Here is a 20,077-nt window from a genome sequence, read left to right on the forward strand (position 1 = left end):
ATAAAGAACCCAGGTTCACTAAAGTAATAGTCAGTTTGGAAACTGGAAATGGGCTTTCATACCATCGGAGCACAGTGTGACCTTAAATCTTAAGAAGTAAACAAATAAAAAAAATTAAACATTAGAAAACTAAAAATTGAGGCAAAAAGCTTGCCCGTGACTTTCAAAGATTTCTTGGGAGAAAGAACTCTGGATGAATAGAATGAGAGTTCTCTTCAGATATCAAGGACTTATTAAATGAGGGCCCTACACATAGAATAACATGCAGGGAGAGTATAGCTCTGCCTAAGCAAGGAGTTTGATTTCATCAAAATCTGTCCTGCAAGGCACTAAGTTGTCGGGAGAGATAGTAACCCCCCTGTCAAAGCTGAACGACTCTTTGATGGGGGTAAAAGAGAAGATCACAACACCAGTGGCAAATTTCAGGCACTCAAGGATTTGCTGATGCTGTGCTGGTGATGGTAGTGGAGATGAAGACACGGCGGTGGTGGAAATGATGACAATGATGGTGGTGGAAATGGTAACCGTGGTGATGCTAACCCTGCTGATGTGGAGGGAGGCAGGGATGCTGGCAGCCAGGCTGGTCTATGGAATAAATGACTGTTAACAGAGGCATCCCAAACCTGAGAGTTTGTGGCTTCAGGGAGAGCTGCCAAATTTATTTAAATTAATCAACAATTACAAGGAGTTCAAACAAAAGATAAACCATTTCAAGTCAACCTGACCTCTCTTGAGAAACAGGAGTAATTTAAACTGTTTTCTTCCTTTAAGCAATGAGAAAAAAAATCTCTGAACAATTTCCCCTTTGTATAACCTATCCCAAAATGGTTTCAAGTTTTCCTCCACTCATCAAAAAGAGTTCCTGCAAGGCCATAATTAGGATTTTATTCCTGCATGGTAACCATGCTTTGTGTGCTGTGAGCAAAATTAAACACCCTCATGGACAGCGCCGTGACCCTGGGCGAATCCTGTGTTTGGGAAGGGCACAGAAACACTTGATCGAGCCGCCTCTTCAACCCCCGTCCCCGAGCACTTACATTCCCTCTCAGTGTTCTTATAGGAATGGTCGGATGGAGGCCTAGACTATTCCTGCTGCCATGGAAAGGTCAGAAACTTGGAGAGGGTGGATACGATGAAGAGTCCACAACCAGCTGTTTGTCTGATGAACGGAGCGACGCGAGGGAAGTCTCAAATCTAGCACAAGTCTCCTTCCATCCTAGAATCCCCCTTTCAGAGCAGCCCTCCAAGACGTGCTCTTCCTCAGCCCTCACCAGGCCCATCTGTGAACTTAGCCATACCCGCCTTGAACTTGTCTGCAGCCCGCATAAGCTCCCAGAGAGGGACTCCCAGGTGTAGACAGCCTGCTATGCAAACGGGTGACTTTGATTTATTCTAAACACAACCTCCTCCAAGCTTTGAGGGGGCTCTTGTTTTACCAGGCAGTCTCACTGTGTCCTTTCTCTCTCCTTCCCAAGAGTATTCAGAGATTTAAAAAAAAAATGGCTGCTACAATTTTGATGTTGATTAACTTTACACTGGGCCCTATGGAAGCAAGAAAACGTCCTGACAGTAGCTGGAAAGCAGGGTGAAATAAGCCTTTTCCTGGATTAAAAATGTTCTCCACTCTCGCTTATTGCTTCTGAAAGCTGACGAGCTGAGAGGACGGAGACTGGGAGCCTCAGGTCACACACACAGAGGAGGCTGCGGAGACACGGGCAGAATTTCAACTCGGGAAGCATCTCTTGGTTAAACATGAATGCTGCTTATTCAAATTCCCCTCGGGCTGCACACCTTGCCGAGAGAAAGACTTGGGGCTTATTAGCCATTTGAAGCCAGCATTCCAAGGCTTTCTTCTCTGTCAAACTCAAAGCTAAATGCTTTTTCATTGTTCTTGTCCTCATCTTCCTGAGACTGCCGCGTCCTTCAACAGAGAAGACTCTTTATCTCTTTAAACCAGTGATACAACTTAATTCTCACAATACTTAGCATTCAAGAAGGCGATCCTGGCTTATGAAGCTGGCTGAAGGTGGCCCGAGGACTTGCCCATCCCAATTCTCCAGCACTATTCGTTCTGCTGCACAATTCCTTCAAATTCTTGCTGGTTGGCCCAGCTGTAAACGGGAGACAAATGTCCTGTAAATGCTTCTCTTACCTCCGGTTCCCCACAGTCACACTCCTCTCCTTCTTCAACGTATCCATTCCCGCACTTCTGGCCCCCGAAGGACTGCTTCACTTCCGGCAGGTTGAACAGACACATGCCCATGCCCTTCTCCAGGCTGGCCTCCAGGTCCTTCCTGCTGCAGCTGCTGAACATCATGGGGAACGGGAACCTGCGGGAAGGAGGCAGGACGTCAGTTGCCAGGGAACAGAATGGCCTGTGCATCCTTCTTGTGCCAGGGTGCATGGTAGCTACGGTCATCATCTGGGCGGGTGGTCACTCTCTCAGTGAACAAAAGCTTGGCCGCTGTAAAATGAGGCACCTTCAGCTACACCCTGCACTCCAATCCTGCACAGTTCCGGCACCACTGAATGAGGAAGTGTTACCAGCTCATTCATATCTTGACTCTTTGTGACCCCATGAACTGCAGCCTGACAGGCTCCTCTCTGTCCATGGAATTCTCCAGGTGAGAATACCAGAGTGGGTTGCCATTCCCTTCTCCAGGGGATCTTCCTGACCCAGAGATGGAACCTGGGTCTCCTGCATTGCAGGCAGATTCTTTACTGTCTAAGCCACAAGTGCTTTATCCCAAAAGAAAAGATCTTTGGATGGTTTTCAAATTGACAACTTTAGACAGTGTCTCATTACAGACATCATTAATAGTTCTGTGTGAAATGATACAATGGAAAGTGAAGACTTAGGACCTATAGCTTGTAATATAACTATGTGAGGAAGTTTTCTAACATCATTGATCAGAATAGCCATCATCAGAAAGTCTACACGTAATAAAGGCTGCAGAGGGTATGGAGAAGAGGGAGCCCTCCTACACTGTGGGTGGGAATGTAAATTGGTGCAGCTACTAGGGAGAACAGCATGGAGGGTCCTTAAAAATACTGAAAATAGAGTCACCATATGATTCTGCAATCCCACTCCTGGACATATATCCAGAAATGAAGACTAATTTAAAAAAGACACATGCACCCTATGTTTATAGCAGCATTATTTACAATAGCCAAGACATGGAAACAATCTAAATGTTCATCAACAGATGAATGGATAAAGAAGGTATGGTACATATATGTACAAGGGAATATTACTCAGCCATAAAAAGGATGAACAATGCCATCTGCAGCAACATGGATGGACGTAGAGATTACCACACTAAGAGAAGACAGAGAAAGACAAATCATCTGATATCACTTACATGTAGGATATAAAAACTGATACAAATAAACTTATTTACAGAAACAGACTCTCAGACATAGAAAACAGACTTATGGTTACCAAAGCAGAAGGGAGAGAGGGATAAATTAGGAGGTTGGGATTAGCAGATAACAAACTACTATATATAAAACAGATAACCAGCAAAGGAGCAAATTCTTGAGAGTCCCTTGGGCTGCAAGGAGATCAACCCTGAATGCTAAAGCTGAAGCTCTAATACTTTGGCCACTTGATGTAAAGAGCCGATTCAGTGAAAAAGACCCTGGTGCTGGGAAAGATTGAAGGCAGAAGAAGAAGGGGACAACAGAAGATGAGATGGTTGGATGGCATCACTGACTTGATGGACATGAGTTTGAGCAAGCTCTGCAAGCTGGTGATGGACAGGGAAGCCTGGGGTGCTATAGCCCATGGGGTCGCAAAGAGTTGGATGCGACTGAACAACAAAACCAACGAGACCTAATATATAGCATGGGGATGATATATTAATACAGTATCTTTTAATAACCCATAATGAAAAGAATCAAAAACTATATATAACTGAATTACTTTTCTGTACACTAGAAACTGACACAACATTGTAAATCAACTATACTTCAATTAAAAACAGTAATAAAGGCAATTGCTACCCTGAGGCAGGAGGAAGGTACAAATGACTGAGCTCATCAGCTCCCTGGCTTCACAGACGTCATCTCCACAGGGAGACACAACCCCTTGTGGCGGGAAGGGGGGGCAGTGGTCAGAGCATGGCTGATGCTGGTTTGGACCCAAGAAGGGCAAATTGCTGTCTCCTCAGGCACAGCCTTAAAAGCACAGAAGTAGTCAGAAGTGTGGGTCCTGTTCTTGTCTCTAAAAACCAGGCCTGCAGAGGGGTGTGCCGAGCTGGCTGATTTCCTCGCAAAGCTCACGCTCCCCCTTCCCCGGCCGTGAGGGGCCGTGCCAGCCCCCTTGCACCTGGACGGGCTGTGTGACAATCCTTGGTGACGGAATTAGCAGGGGTGAAATGACGTGCAATTAAGTGGCTATTCCTTCCTCTTCCCTGCGGCCAGCTGAGCTCAGAGCATTCCAGCATCCTAGCAGGGACGAGGCAGAACATTACCTGGTCCTGACTACACGGTGCAGAGCTCCACGGCGGCACGTGGAAAGGGACCCCCCGTCTTAGGATGGTAAACCACTGGAAACTGGGGGTTTGTTGCCTACACCTGCTAGTGTTCCCTAACATATACAGAACATCTGACTCTTTTATGAACGCATTTCCCCATGTCTTAGGCAGCAATTATAAGGGCTAAACCCACCAGAAAGCCAAGTTTTATTACTCAGTGAGGAAGCAGAGCCTGCCCACCAGCAAGCCCGAGCATCCTCCCATGCTGACGTTTAGAGGATGACACTATAATTGGATCCCAGTTAACTGGCCAAGCCAATGAGTGCTGCTCTGTCTCCCTGAGGATGACAGACTAGCTACCACTCAATGACTGAATCTGGAAATATTTCAAGACTGTGATGAGTTCCAGGGCCAAACGGGCAACACTGCTACCTCCCCAAGTGTTTTCTATCCATCTCAGGTTATTAACTCTGAAGTATAATTCTAACCTACAGGCAAATTAATACATGCAAAGTCTTGCTCTCAGATACAATGGCCATAAACCAAGACTTATCTGGAGTGCTGTAACAAAGTTCCTTTTGAACTCTCTGTAACTTTCCTGGGCAGATTGATTATTCCTGGTATCAAAGTGATGCTGAATAGCTTCAGATGAGGAGCCACAAGAAAGAGTATAATTCTGTCCATTGAGAAGGACTTTGTGTGGAAAATACAATGTATTTATTACACAGGGGATAGAAAACAGTCCTTTGCAGTAGAAGAGATCGAACCTTCTCCTGTGTGAGTTTTTCCCAGAATGCCCTATCTCAGGCCTGAGCCCAGAGGTTAAATATCATTCTCACACCAACGATGCCAAACCAGGTGTTGTGATGAGAGCTCACCAGTTCATTCTGGGAGGGAACTGATCTCTAGAAAATGTTAACAGGTAATTCGGAGAGACACTCAGATAGACTGTAAGCCTCGGGAAGGGTTTATAGCAAGATTAACAGCAGCTGAGAAAAGCCCGGTGAAGGAGGGGTTATCAACCACCCAGTTCCCAAGGGAGCAAGACGTGTGTGGGGCTGAGACCAGCTCCAGGCATGGCTCAGACAAGCCCTCCCATCTCACTGTCTTTCAAAACAAATACATTTTGATTTTTTTTAAAGCGGGGTTTGACATTAAAAAAGGAACAGAAACAAGATGAATGAGATCAGTGTAAGTTCAGCATTTAAAATTCAGAGCATCTGGGAGAGGAGAACAAATCACTAGTAGCAAAAAACAACTCTTTCTGGGTCTGTGCTGGGTATGGTGAGATAAGAGTCGCGTTATCTGTGTAACAGTACATTTCTTGTTCTTAGGTTTTTTTTTTCTTTCTTTCCCCTATTCTGTTGAAAGAGAAAGCCCAGATGCTTTTAAAAGTTATTTCTCATTTAGAGTCATGGATAACATCCATCCAATTCACAACTTCCCAACCTTGCTCTGAGGAACAGCGTCCAGGCACTAATTCCTCGAGGTGTCTCCGTCTGGTTGTTTTTTAAATTTATTTTTAACTGGAGGATAATTGCTTTACAACGTTGCATTGGTTTCTGCCATACATCAGCATGAATCAGCCATAGGTATCCGCACATCCGCTCGCTCTTGAACTCCCACCGCCCACCCCAGCCCGCCCCTCTAGGCCGTCACAGAGGTGCCTGTTTCAGCAACAGAGCAGCACCGCCAACTCAGGTGTGGAAGAGTTCCCCGACACTGGTCCATTGTTCATCACTCCCAGCACAGAGCGGGGCCTCGCACCACGCAGCCCGATTTCACCAGCGCGACACCTGCCTTCAAAGTCAGTACAAGGACAACCTCCAGCAGCTGCCGGCTCACAGCTCCTGCCCCGAGCACATGTGAGTGGGGCATCTTTCCCTCCAATCTGGACCTTCCTGACTCGCTCTGAATGACCCCAGGGAGGCCCCGTGGGAAGGCTGCAACCCTTCCCCATACTTTCCTGTCCTCTCCGTGGGCTGGACCGGTCAACATTTCACCTCCAGGGGAGAATGGAAAAAGGCCACTTGCGTCCTCTGAGAACTCTCATTTGATGACAAATGGCAATGTGACCAGGGAGTGTTCTTGCACCTGCCTTCATCCTTTCATGATTTCTCATCATGGGGAACAAGTGACTATTTCTCTCTGATAGAATATTCCTGAGCCCTATTTGGGGGTATTTAGAGAAAGTCAGGCTTTGGCGGAAGAAGAGCAGAGTAACCTGTCACTCATTATTCAATTATTCTGCAAGTATTTATTCAACACCTGGGTGCCAAGCATTGTACCAGGTCCTGGAGAGACAGGAGTGAATAAAACATGCACCCAAATCTTGGCCATGGTGGAGCTTGCATCTGCTGGGGCAGACAGATAACACAGAAGATGAGGGAGTAAATTATGTGTTAGAAAGGAATGAACATTAAGGAGAAAAGTAAGACAGGTCAGGGGCAAAGGATATAGGAGGTCTTGACCTCTTAAGGGAAGATGATCAGGGAAGGCTGCACAGGAAGGCAGGCATTTGGGATGTGAGGGAAGAAGCTGGGAGCACCTGGAAGAAGAATGTTCTAGGCAGAGGGAGGAGCCGGTGCAAAGGGGCATGGGCAGGTGTGACGGTCCTAGAGGACTTTGTTCAGCCGGCAGCAGCAGGTTCCTCTTTCAGTAACACACACCCAGAGGAGTGACCCCCTCTCCAGAGAAGGCTCCTAGGCCCTCTGAGGTCAGGTGGATGGCCAAAGATGACCATGGAACATTATCAAAGGGGGAGAGGAGCATCGCCCTGCATGGACCAGGCACTGATAACTGCTTAAGGTAATTTTCATAAGAATTTCAAACTAGTATTCTGGCCCCCCCCCCCCCCCCGACCCTTTATTTTTTAAAGCAAACTAGTTTTGACTGACAAGCAAGGGTCTGCCCATCAACTCCCTCTATCTGCTGGAATTCTCTTGGTTGACCAGTGTGTGGCAAGGAAGAAGAGAGTACCAAAAAACTATATCTAACCCAATGTGCCCTGAAAAGAGACAGAATTCAGTCATCTAAAATGATTTCATGCAAATCAAAACTACAATGAAGTACCACCTCACACCGGTCAGAACAGCCACCATTACAAAACCTACAGCTAACAAATACCGGACGAGGTGTGGAGAGATGGGAACCCTCCTACACTGTTGGTAGGAATATAAACTGGTGTAGCCCTTATGGAAAACAGTATGGAGGTTTCTCAAAAAAACTAGAGTTGCCCTAAGATCAAGCAATCCACACATGGGCATATATCCAAACAAAACTGTATTCAAAAAGAAACATGCACTCCTATGTTCATAGCATCACTATTCACAATAGCCAAGGCTTGGAAGCAACCTAAATGTCCGTCGACAGAGGAACGGATAAAGAAGATATGCTCATCATACCATGGCGTATTACTCAGCCATAAAAAAGAACAGAATAATGCCATTTGCAGCAACACAGATGCAACTAGAGATGATCGTACTACGTGAAGTCAATCAGAAAGAAAGACAAATGCCATATGATATCACTTACATGTGGCATCTAAAATATGACACTAATGAACTTCTCTATGAAACAAACGCACAGACACAGAATGGACTTGTGGTCGCCACGGTGGGGGTGAGGGACGGGTGGAAAGGGAGTGTGGGGTTAACAAATGTAAACTAGTATATACAGGGAATGGATAAACAACAAGGCCCTACTGTTAACATAGAGAACTATATTCAACATCTTGTGATAAACCAGTAACAGGAAAGGATAAGAATGTATAACCGACTCATTTTGCTGTCCAGCAGAAATTGACACATTATAAATCAACTATGCTTCAGCAAAAAGTAAAATGATTTCAGGTCAAGAGATAAGGGAATTTGATGATACTGAATATTAGATCTCTCTAACTATAATAGAATCTTGATTTACACACATAGCCACACGACAGAATGACTCCAGGAAAAGGCGTGGCATGGCCAAGCTCATCACCCTGCTTCCCAGATGCCAACCCTGCTTCTGAACTTCTGATGGCACCAAAATGAAACCTTTTGCGTAGTATGTTTACTACCCCTTCATTCATCTACTCACTCATGGGAGAAGTAGCTATTTTAAAGCTCTGAGGAGGATCCTGTGATGAATAAAATGTGGCTCCAGGCTTCCCTCTCCTCGCTGGACCTCTGTCAAGGGAGCTACTTGACACGCCCACTCCCCACACTGCCTCTCCACCCATATAACTAAAATACTAGAAATATTCACATATATAAAGACATTGTGCATATTTATCCACATGTATAAATTATATAAATATCTAAGCATATTACATTGAATTGATAAATATATATATTTGGAATAACTATTGAGAACCTGCTTTAAGCTAGATGATATGGTGGGTACTTTCTCATAGTAATATTTTCTTCTTCTTTATGCTGTTTTAAATTTACACTTTAAAACAACCCCAGGAGAGGTTTGTTATCCCTATTTTGCAAATGAGGTGAAGGCATTTAAGAGTTCTCACTCCAGTATTCTTGCTGGGATAATCCCACGGACAGAGAAGCCTGGTAGGCTACAGTCCATGGGGTTGCAAAGAGTTGTACATGACTTAACATATGAGCAAAATAAAAAGGCAAAGCAAAGTTGGGAGATGGCAGAGACTAGATCTGATCCCAAGTGTAGTTATTTTAGAAACTCATTTTCCTCACTGAGGACATCAGTTCAGCCCTGGATGCTCCACAGTAAACTGCTGAGACATGGACAGTGATCAGTACGGCCTTGACGCTCGGACTTACCTACTGAGGAGGAACCATTTCCTCAACTCAACAACTGCCTAAATAAGAGCCCCTCAAGTGGTCCCAGCATCAGTATCACCTGGCAACCCAGCAGAAATGGAGATGCTCAGACCCCACCTGGATCTGCTGCCCTGGAAGAACTCAGGGATGAGGGCCCCGAGACTGTGTTTTAACAAGCTCTCCAGGTGACTTCATTTTAAACCGAAGTAAAATTCACATGACAAAATCACCACTTAGAAATATACAATCCTGCAGGTTTTATACATTCACAGTGCTACACAAACACCACCACTTATTCAAGAACATTTTCCTGAGCGCCGCCCCCACCCGAAAAAAAGTCAGCCCATGAAGCAGACACTCCTCACCCCACTCCTCCAGTTCCTGTCGACCACAAATCTGCTTTCTCTCTCTCTGGATTTGCCTGGTCTGGACATTTTGTGTAAATGGAACCTTCCAACGTGTGACTTTCATGTCTGGTTTCTTTCAACACGTTTTCAAGGGTCATCTATGCTGTAGCACCCTGAGTACTTCATTTATTTCAATGACTGAATAATATTCCATTGGAAGTAAGATTATTTAACAATCTGTGTATCTATTCATCAGTTGATGGTGCGGGTGACTTACCAAATGATCAAAATTACAGATTGGGAGCAAGTGACCTAGGTTTAAAATTCAAATGCTATAAAGATAATACATGGGCAAACCCACACTTATTGGTGTAAATGATAAGAAATACAAACCAGGTGCCTTGCAGGTCACTTTTCTTGCACTTAAATTAGAAATAGTTCTGTTTTCCCCTGTGGTTCCATTTTTCTAAGAAACGCTTGATGTATAGCATTTTGAACCTTACATGACCGCAGGCATGTGCTAGAAATTCCATGAGAATCTTAAAGTCAAATTCAAATCACAAATGAATTTTCAAATATCGTTACATATTAGAGCAGGTTAATTGATTAATCTTTGTACTTTAAGGTGCCAGAAGATACTGACTGAACAGAAGATGTTTCTGTTCTGTAGCAAATTCCTTCTACTTGCTTCGAACTCCAAAGTACGGCAGGTCTGCCTTCTTTTAGCTCATTTTGTTCCCTTATTTTATAGCCTTACTCCTTGGACTGTTAATGAAAAGAACATTGAATTAGGCCATGTAGTTGCTCATGACATTGAGGATCCCGTGCAGCCCATGGTGGGTAGTTTAAAAAAGACAAGCCTCAGTTTCTTCTAGAGCTTTTGGCAAACTCATCATAATGTGCTTTTTAATACTTTTCATAAATCATCCCAAATACGTCAGGACAGCAGCTAATTGAATTGACATATAGCAGTGACAGGCTGGTGCAAAGCAATAAAATTGGAGAGTTATTCAGAAAAGAAGCCCTTTTGCATGGTACTTTCCCTTGGCACAAGAATGCTTTAAAATGATTACACCTAGGACCCAGAAAAAAGTGCTGCTTTCAGCTCACAGGCAGAGAATTTCTTGCAGACATCAGGCCAGGGTGACCAGCTCCTGCTCAGATGTGACCTTTTTAGTTAAGACACATCTGCCTTTTTCCTAATATTTAACTACCAAGGACACTTGGGGGTAAATTTACCATGCTGAATGCAAGATGAGAAATAAAAAGCTGATGAAACAGACAGCTGCGTGATTCTGGAGAAAACACACAGAACCTACTTTCCAAAAGAGGAATGCCACTTATGGCTTCCCACCATAAATGCAGTCACAGCTTAATATTTCAGCCGTCACCAACCTGCCAAGTAAAACATTATTAGGGGTTACTTTTACTTTGACAAATGTGCAGTCAGAAAACTCTTTTCTTGTAGGAGCCTATTGTGTGTCTCACGGCTGTATTCCTGGGGGTGAATCATACTAAGACCATTTATCAAGGCTGACAGTGGAAGTCGGGCGTTATCTGCCTTGCAAAAGCTCTCTGGGAATTATCTTCTTTTGTTGGCAATTAGGCAGCCCGGGCAAGCAGCAGCAATCAGGCCGGATTCACCGGGGCTGCAGGTCACTATTCTCCATCTCCTTCGACTTCCCTGCCTCATTAATCAGTGTGTGCTGGGTCCCAAAGAACCCGGGGCTCCCCAGCTCCAAGCTCTGGGGGGGTGACAACACCCCGCATGCTGACTGCAGGAAAGAAAGGCAGGTGAGCACAGGAAGAAGGATGGAATAACGTGGGCAGCTGCTGAGAACAGCTTGAAGCTGACACAACCGTGTGACAGCAGAAGCCAGCATCGCAGGAAACCAGGGGTGGGAAGTCATCCAGATTTCTGTTTAAATCGATTGGAAACAAAGAAAGAAAACCTCACATCTTTTACAGCTGATAAATGACTGCATGGTAAAGGGATACTGGTTTTGGGGAAAGAAGTTGCTGACTTTCTGCTTCCCACTGATTTCTTCCTGCGCCTGGAATGGAGTTTTATTTTCTCCTGACAGTGAAAGTGACAGATGCAACAGGCCTGGGAGGCTCTTCTTTACAAGAGGAGACGGAGGAGAATCGAAATTGGAAGACTAAGTCTGAGCACTCATCTGTTAAAGCGAAAGTTCAGTCTTACACCCAAGTCTCAGTCTTCACATCTATGCTGGGAATAACAACAACTACCTTGGGTGTTGAGGGAGAGGGCAAGTGAGTCTCACACAAAAGTGGGAAAGTCTTTGGTTAATTTCAGTGTTCGCCTAAAAGGATGTGTACCTCTTCTTCATTTAGAGGTGCTGCTTTGGCTGTTTCAAGCTACGGATCGCCAGTGCCCTGTGCTTAGAAACATTTTCCAAGAGGCTGCAGACTTTATGACAACTGTAGCCCCAATGTAGCCATCTTTAAACAGCGAAACCGCAAGTACAAGTCAACTCGAGAGAAAGATGATTCAGGAGGCAAAGGCAAGATCAAGCAGTTAAACAGGATCCCTCAATTTAATACACATGTGGTGTCAAAGATGGTGCTCACTCTCGAAGGGCCGGGCTGTCTCGAGCTAAACCAGAACATGGGCTTAGGAGCGTAACCAACCAACTGACCCACCAATCAACACTCACAAAGCCACTGTTTAGATGACTGTTACCTGCTGCGTGGTTGCGGTGGTTCTCAGTTTCTGGAACTTTGTTCAAAACGTATTTCCCCAAACTCCTGCAACCTCTTCCTCCATAGCCAAGGCCTAGGAGGGAGTTGGGAGGGGAATGTGACCACAGACAGACCGACTTGACCCTCCCCACGACCCGTTCTCTGACAACACGACCTCCTGACTGACTGTCACTAAATCCGAAACCAGCTTGGAGAGCTTTTCCAAAAACAAACAATAACTCACAGTTCAGGGCCAGTTCAACGCATTCCTAGCTCCTCCAGGAGCACCAGCCTCACGCTGTTGCCGTCTTCTCTTCCTGGCGGGGGGGGACTGCAGGGCCCACTTACAGCCGTGGGTGCAAGAGGTCTTGGTTGGGACAGGTTTGCTCAGCCAAGTTTCAACCCCAAAGTTCTGAGGCCGTCTTGAGAAAAATCTTCAGATTTTTCACAATTATGCCCTGGAATAAAATCTTGCAATCAGCACGCAAAGAATTTAGGAGTGCCCAAGAGGCATGTCCTGTCGGGGCGGGTGGTGGTATCTGCACCCGTGGCGACTGGCCTTTGTCAGCAGCAGCCTGGCAGGACTGGGGTGCCGCTCAAGGTCACTCGGTTTCAGGGGCTACTGACTTCCTCTCGCTCTGCATGTCTGCGTTAATAAGCATGAAAAGCAGTTACCACTCTTGAGCCAGGCCCTGTCGTGGGCCAGGAGCTTGGTGGGCATCCTGGCTCACGGACCGCCTGGTGAGTCAGATTATATCATTTCCTATTTTACAGGTGAGGAAACCGAGACACAGAGAGGTTAGGCACCTTGCCACAGTCCTCTGGTTCCACCGCCAAGACTGAAACTCCAGCTTGCTGCCCTGAAGCCCTGTGCGGCTTCTCTGCAGCCACGCTGCCTCGAGGGCAGTCAGGACGCCTCCGGGAGCCGCTTCCAGGCGTCACCCCCAGGGCAGGGGCCTCGGGGCAGCCTCGGATGTGACCTGGCATAAATGGTGGGGAGCCGTGAGGGCATCTAGGAGGAGGTGGCGGGGCGCAGGTAACGGCGAAGGCCACCGCCCTGCCTGTGGCTCCAAGCGTACCTCCGAGCATCTCTCTGAGCCTCCTTGGGGCGGATACTGGGGTTTCCGGGGCACACCTGCGCTGTCACACACCTGAGGGCAGTTGTGAGCCCGGGGTCCCAACAAGCTGCCAGCAGAGGACAGCGTTGTCCACCTGGAACGTTCGGGACTCTGCTGGGGGCTTTTCCGGGGGCTAGTGGAGGGGTTGTGTGGATCCAAGCCCCACTCTGCCGGGTCAGGGGTACAGGTGTGACCCTGAACACACCGGCTCACATGGCAGAACAGAACTCCCGCGGCTTCAACCTCGTGCCAAGTCCAGGAGTGGAAAGTGACCACACGAGGACCAAACGCTTAACCCCGTGGGCCGCCAGATGGGCCGCAGACGGCGAAGAAAACCACCGGGCTGGGAGCGAATGATCAAAAACGTCCTTAGTAGGACATGTCCATTGTTAATAACAAACACCTGGGGCCCAGAATGGAGCCATCTGCCGGCACGTTATAATTCATGGTTTTAACATGTGACCTTTGACCTCTGCGTCTCCTCTCCGCCTCCCCCCCGGAAATTAATTAAAGTGTAAATATAATTGGCCAGAATTTTTAATAAAGAAGACCAGCTGAGCTCTGGTCACTTGAGAGGTGCGCCGGCGGCTGCTGGGCATTCCTAGAAAGTAGCCCTTTTACTTCTGTGCCCTGATGGCTCTTTCCCGAATCCAGTCCCGAAAGGCCGGGGAATCAGGCCAGGGGACCGGGGCCGCGCGAAAGGGGCCCAGCCCCTCAGAGGCGGCGTCTCGGCTTCGTTACAAGACGAGGCCACTGTCCCTGCGTGGGGCTCGTCAGGGCTGGGGCTCAGGCAGACCTAAACAGATCCAGGGCTTAACAGAGGGCAGTTTACACATCGAGGTAACTGCGCCCTTGCCTCCCGCCCCAGGAGACAGACCTGTATAGACCCTGCCGGTGGTCACATCTGCTCAGCCTGCAAGTTTCTGACAGCGCTTTTAGCCAAACATGATCGCAAAGGTGGTCACGGCAGATACTTCCAAGCTATCCAACAAAGGCTGAAGTCTACTCAGCCCTGTTCTTACGTCCCAGAGCTCCCGACGCTGGGGTAACTATCAGGGCAGCCTGCAACTCGAGGGTGCTGGGGATGACTCTCTAGGTCTCCCTCCCCTTCCACTGCCCCTGGGGCTTGGAAATGGAAGGTTCCTTTGCTCAAGGACACCTGGTGAGGGGCCAGGGAATAGGCGAGAGGCAGGAGCCAGAGGCTGCGGGCGGATGTGTTGAGTCTGATCCTGATCAACCGTGAGGGCCTTTCTGAACCTCAGTTTTCTCATCTGTAAAGTGGAGTGATTGTTTCTGCCTTTCCTTGTAGAACTGTGACGATTAAATGAGAAAGGTCTTTGTAAGCTGGGGATAATCTGTGAGATCTCCAGGGCCTTATTCTTACAACTACTTTTAGGTTTTCTATTTTCAGCCTCCTACTTTAGCTAAATTAAACACAGGCTTTCAGGAGAAGCCATTTCTGGAAGGACTCCTCCTTTTAAAAGCAAATTGCTCCCTGGTCTCCATGGAGTTTAAAACAGGAAACAGTAGACTCAGCCTCCTATTTACCTGGGGTTTCTCAGTCCTTATTCTTTTTTATTTTGTTTTTATTGTTTCTGTTCTTGTGAGTTATCATAAGTCCATTGTAGCTGATGTGGAATATACACTAAAAGAAAATGGTGGTGCTGCAGCAAATACTATAGTATAAAAGCCGATGGTCTCAGAATCTTCTCCCTGGAAGTTTAGCCATTACATGCAGGGCATTACATGCAAAAAAAAAAAAGTTTAGCTATTAACTCTGCACACATCTGATTGTGCTGGAATCACCATCCATCTATCCATCTACTATCAGCCCACTCAAACATCAGCCTATCTACCCCTCCATCAACCATCCATTCAACCACTCATCCATCCTTCCATCCATATATCCATCCTTCCATCCTTTCAGTCCAGAAGTATTTATTGAAATTTACTATATACCAGACACCTCTATATTCTAGGTGCTGGGGATTTAGCAGTGAATAAAACAGACAAAACTGATGACCCACTAGAGCTTAAAGTGGGTCCCTCTGAATACTGTTGGTCACAGAGAGGCCCAGAATTTACCCTTGATGTTACACTGCAGCGTCTGTGCCACATGTTCTGGGGAAAGGAGGAAGCTGTGTGTGTGTGTGTGTGTGTTTGTGTGTGTGATGGGTGTGTGTGTGTTGTTTGTATGTAAGGGTGGGGGAAGCACTGGCAAAATTTCAGCAGCAATGTCCTGGGGAAAGGAGGAAGCTGTGTGTGCGTGTGCGTGTGTGTGTGTGTGTGTGTGTGTGTGTGTGTGTAGGTATTGGCTGAATTTCAGCGGCAATGTTTTCACACATGTTCTACCACAAATAAAATGCTGGATTAACGAGCAATGACAGGAAATAATTCTCTGCTGTTGTAACATAAGTTGAAGGAGATTTGCAGAACTAAATGCTTAAAAATGGGCCAGCCCTCCTTCTTCGAGAAGTCACACAGGGACAAGGCTCTGGACTGAGGAGGCTTCAGTCCCCACACGACGCCTGAATGCAGCAAAACAGCCACAGAGGCAAGTGCTGGCGAGGAGCCGGGAGGCAGGGGGGCATGGCCGCCCCAGTCGCCATCTAGTCTGGACCACGGAGCTCCTTGGGAGCCTGAGGTGGGAAGCAGGAGCATCTTCCTCTGACCAGAACCTCCAAGTAGACACCCTTCTCCTCTTCCTGAGGTTCACCGCTGCCGCACGTGTTTACTGGACCTAAGTCACAGCAAGGTGGAGAGTCAGGGGCGTGGCTCCTGGGGACTCAGCCTTACATCCTGGGGCTTCCACTTGGGTAGTTTTGAAAACATAAGCGATTCATTTAACTCTCTGAGCTCCATCAAATGGCTATAAGCACACCCACCTCACACCTTTGACGGATGACAGAGGACACCCCAGTGCCGTCCAGGGTCCAAGTCAACTTTGCCTCTGTTCATTTCCTCCAAGCTGGATATTCAAGGAGGAGAGGCCATGTGGAATGGTCTTCCCAGCTTGACCTCTGGTTTGTAGCCAGCTTAAGAGGAGCAGACATTCTACATGCCCTTGGGCAGTGACTATTACTATCCCAAGTCTGCACGGGTCGCAGACAAATTCTTTCATTTTTTTAGTGAGCAAAATCTAATCCTGTGGAGAGGAAATAAGTATACAGTCTGTACTGAGGGACTCTCCTGCCAGTTGATTTCCCCTTTACGGTTACGTCGGGAAGTAGCCAACTCAATTACTCTGGTTGGATAATTAAATCGATTCTAACCTATAGTGTTTTAACGTTACTAGACTTCCTCATTTTGTTGCTGTTTGTATTTCTTTTTTAATTCCTTGGGGAAAGATTTCCATTCCCTCCACTGTACTTGGAAGAAGTGAAGACTTTCTTAAACTTTTCATTGAGAAAAAAAAAAAAAAAACTCACCTTCAAATGAAGGGCTGATAAGGGGAAATAATCTTCTCCAATCCCATGCTCATAAAATCTCTTTATAATAAGCATATTTCAAGACCTTAGACAGATCCTCAAACTTCAAAAGTTTGAAGGGTGAGTTTTAATTATGTATGTTTTGCACTGATTTTTCAAGAAAGCAAGTTTTTCGAAAGGTATAGACTTTCCAGATACATTGGATTTCTGTCAATTCCTACCACATCTGAAACTTGGGAAGTTTTCACTGAAAAGTAGTCAATTTTAGTTTCTTGAATCACAGTTTCAGATAGAAAAGTGAAAGTGATAATTGCTCAGTTGTGTCTAACTAACTCCTTGCGACCCCATAGATTGTAGCCCGCCAGGCTCCTCTGTCCATGGAGTTCTCCAGGCAAGAACACTGGAGTGGGTAGCCATTCCCTTCTCCAGGGCATCTTCCTGACCCAGGGATTATACCTGAGTCTCCTGCTTTGCAGGCAGATTCTCTACCATCTGAGCCATCGGGATACAAGCTGCCTCAAATATAAATTCAAATTTCCTGTAACACGAGCTAGGAATTCTCAAGGAAAGTCAGCCGAACCCTATTCAATTCTTCTGGGATTGGTTCAGACTGGACTTCACTCTGGAATATTCCCAGTGCACACCCCTTCCAACCTTGCTTCTTGTTCACAATAAATTATTGGTAATTTTTTTTAAAGGTGTTAAATGTGATTATGGTAATGTTTAAAATTTTCTCCTTATCTTTAAGAGGCACAATTCAAATATTTATAGATGAAGTTATGATACCCAGTATTGTATAAATAGATTAGGCACCCTGACTGCAAACCCCATGGCACCCAAAATGTCCTGGAGGAGAGCCCTGAGCTTTGGGTCTGCAATCACCAGTTTGCTTGTCTGTCTTCCTCGTCACGGTAGAAGGGTCTAGAAGTCAGGATTCATGCCATTTGGGTCTGCTGGCCCACTCTGCTCCTTGGGATCAGACACACAGGTACCCCAAAATACTAGTTGAGTCAATGAGAGGTTTTGCTGTAATTAGTTGCCCAGCCCTGTTTCACGCAGCTGGCTTGTCCGAGGTTGAGGGTGGAGCCCACATCCTCTCGGTTTTCAAGAGAGGAGGGTGAACTTGGGTGGAGCCATCCAGCTGTGCTCCACGTCTGGACAGCTGTGTAGCAAGGAAGCATGCAATGAATGTTTCCTGAATTGAATTAAACGGAATCGAATGAGCCAATTATCCACACTTCTGCGGAAGTGGACTGGCGATGCTTCCACCTTAAACGTGGTTATTTGATCTAGCTGTAGATGGTATTCGTGAACGCCCAACCTCAGCGGAATGTAATTGATCTACACCCCTCATGAGCAAGCGGTGACCCTCGCTCCTTTATTTTCTCAGCCCACATTATACTGGGTGCCAAATGCACTGCCCACCACTGCCTGTTGGCAATGGGGCAGCACATTCTCTGCTTGAGAGTTGTTTGTCAGATTAAACAAAACTCAACAGCCCCAAACTCCCAATCTTAGGATCAGCATGAAAACTATGGCAGTAATTCCTTTCAGAGACACACATGTACAATGTGGAAGTGCTCTTTTGTGGTCTTTGGACGTAGAGTCCTTAAAGAATCTTACTGGAGAAACAACAAAGTGAAATCCCAAACAGAAAAGACTCAGTCCAGGTAAGAATACTGGAGTGGGTTGCCATGCCCTCCTCCAGGGGATCTTCCCGACCCAGGGATCAAACCTGCATCTCTTGCATCTCCTGCATTGGCAGGCAAATGCTTTATCGCTGAGCTACTTGGGACATCTTCTGGTCTTGGCTTAAACGTCATCTCCACAGAGTTCTTCCCCAAACCACTAATTAACGTCTGGCCCCCCAGCCAACACGTCTGCTTTCCACCCTCTTCCTTTGCTTTCGTCACAGATCTCCTTTTAACCTGCAGTTTTTAATTTACTGCTTTCCAAGGCTGTCTTCCTCACAAGAATTCAAGTTCCATGAGGTCAAGAAAAGGACCTCTCCTGTTCATGGTTGAAATAACTCCACCATCTATCCAAGTGCATAACCCACTGCAGGAACTGAGTCACTGTGTGTTTTAGTCCAGCTGTATCCCGTCATGAGATGGCTCTATGACTCCAACTCTCATCTTAACAGGAAATTTTCCTCAAAAAATAAGAGGAGGTTCTGACAGTAATTTCTGAACACTAACCCTGCCTTTTTTCCTACTCTCGGAAGTGACATTTACTATTATACTAAATATTCTTTCCCCAAAGTGCTCACATTATTCAAATTATTTTTCTTACTCCCATAAATGTGGCATACTTAGCCCTCAACCCCTTAAGGCCAAATGCTCCAAGAAGCTCATTAATGGATGGACTCAACTGAGTTCAAACTCCTACTCCAATCCCCAGATTTTGCTTTTGCCAAAGGGTGATTTCCAAGACAGGTCTTAATGTTAACTATCCAAAGACATAAAACACACACTCTCACACACACTCAAAGACCTGTAGTAATTAATGATATGACCCCATAAGGACACCCCCTCCAACTATTTCTGTAACATGCAACTGAAGTCATGACACCCATGTTTAAAAGAGCTCTCCTCCACCCTCCATTTCCAGGCCTTTGGGTCCCATTCGTCAATGACGGCAGTTGGTGAAATTTCAGAGTTAGAATTCTGGAATGTTTTGATAAGGAATAAACAAGGGGTATTAAGGAATGCATTTCTTTTCTTTAAACCATCTGCAACACTTGTTTCTTTTTGATTCTGGGAGAGTTTCGTATCATGAAAGCTGTCCCTGATTCATCTCTTTGCAAGTCACCTTTGGGGCTGAGACTTAAATCACATTTTTAACATTTGCCACTCATGTCTGAATCAGCAGTGGGGAGGAAGTCGGGAGGAAGGTTTGGACGTGGGCCAGTTGAAAATGAGCCATTCTCGCAGAAACCATGGGTGCTCACATGGCACTAGAAGCGCTTTCCAGCAACTATGAGCAGGAACTCTGGAAAAAAAAGAGAGCCTTTAACGCTTCAATGGCTCCAAGGTTCCTGTGAGCTAAACAATAATAATAACACCACTGTCTATTTGTGGAGTGATTTGTAATTTACAAGGACATATGATCTCATTTAATCCACTCTCTGACTCTCATGGGGACCCTATGAGGTAAGAGAATGACCACGTTGAGATAATGCTGGAGATTAAAAGCAGCCTGGAAATTCTACAATGGGTGATGGAT

General features: G+C 46.1%; 1 protein-coding gene across 3 annotated transcripts in view; it reads right to left on the reverse strand.

The window, feature by feature from the left end:
• The window catches only part of ADAM12 (ADAM metallopeptidase domain 12), a 381,565-nt gene that overhangs the window by 63,584 nt on the left and 297,904 nt on the right, over positions 1-20,077 (reverse strand). For all 3 annotated transcript variants that reach the window (XM_043926044.1, XM_043926045.1, XM_043926043.1), the window contains exon 12: positions 2,153-2,330. In XM_043926044.1, the coding sequence (XP_043781979.1) occupies positions 2,153-2,330 (178 nt within the window). The remainder of the gene's footprint in view (positions 1-2,152; positions 2,331-20,077) is intronic.

Source organism: Cervus elaphus, chromosome 15 (assembly GCF_910594005.1).
Source record: "Cervus elaphus chromosome 15, mCerEla1.1, whole genome shotgun sequence".
NCBI classification, from domain to species: Eukaryota; Metazoa; Chordata; class Mammalia; order Artiodactyla; family Cervidae; genus Cervus; species Cervus elaphus.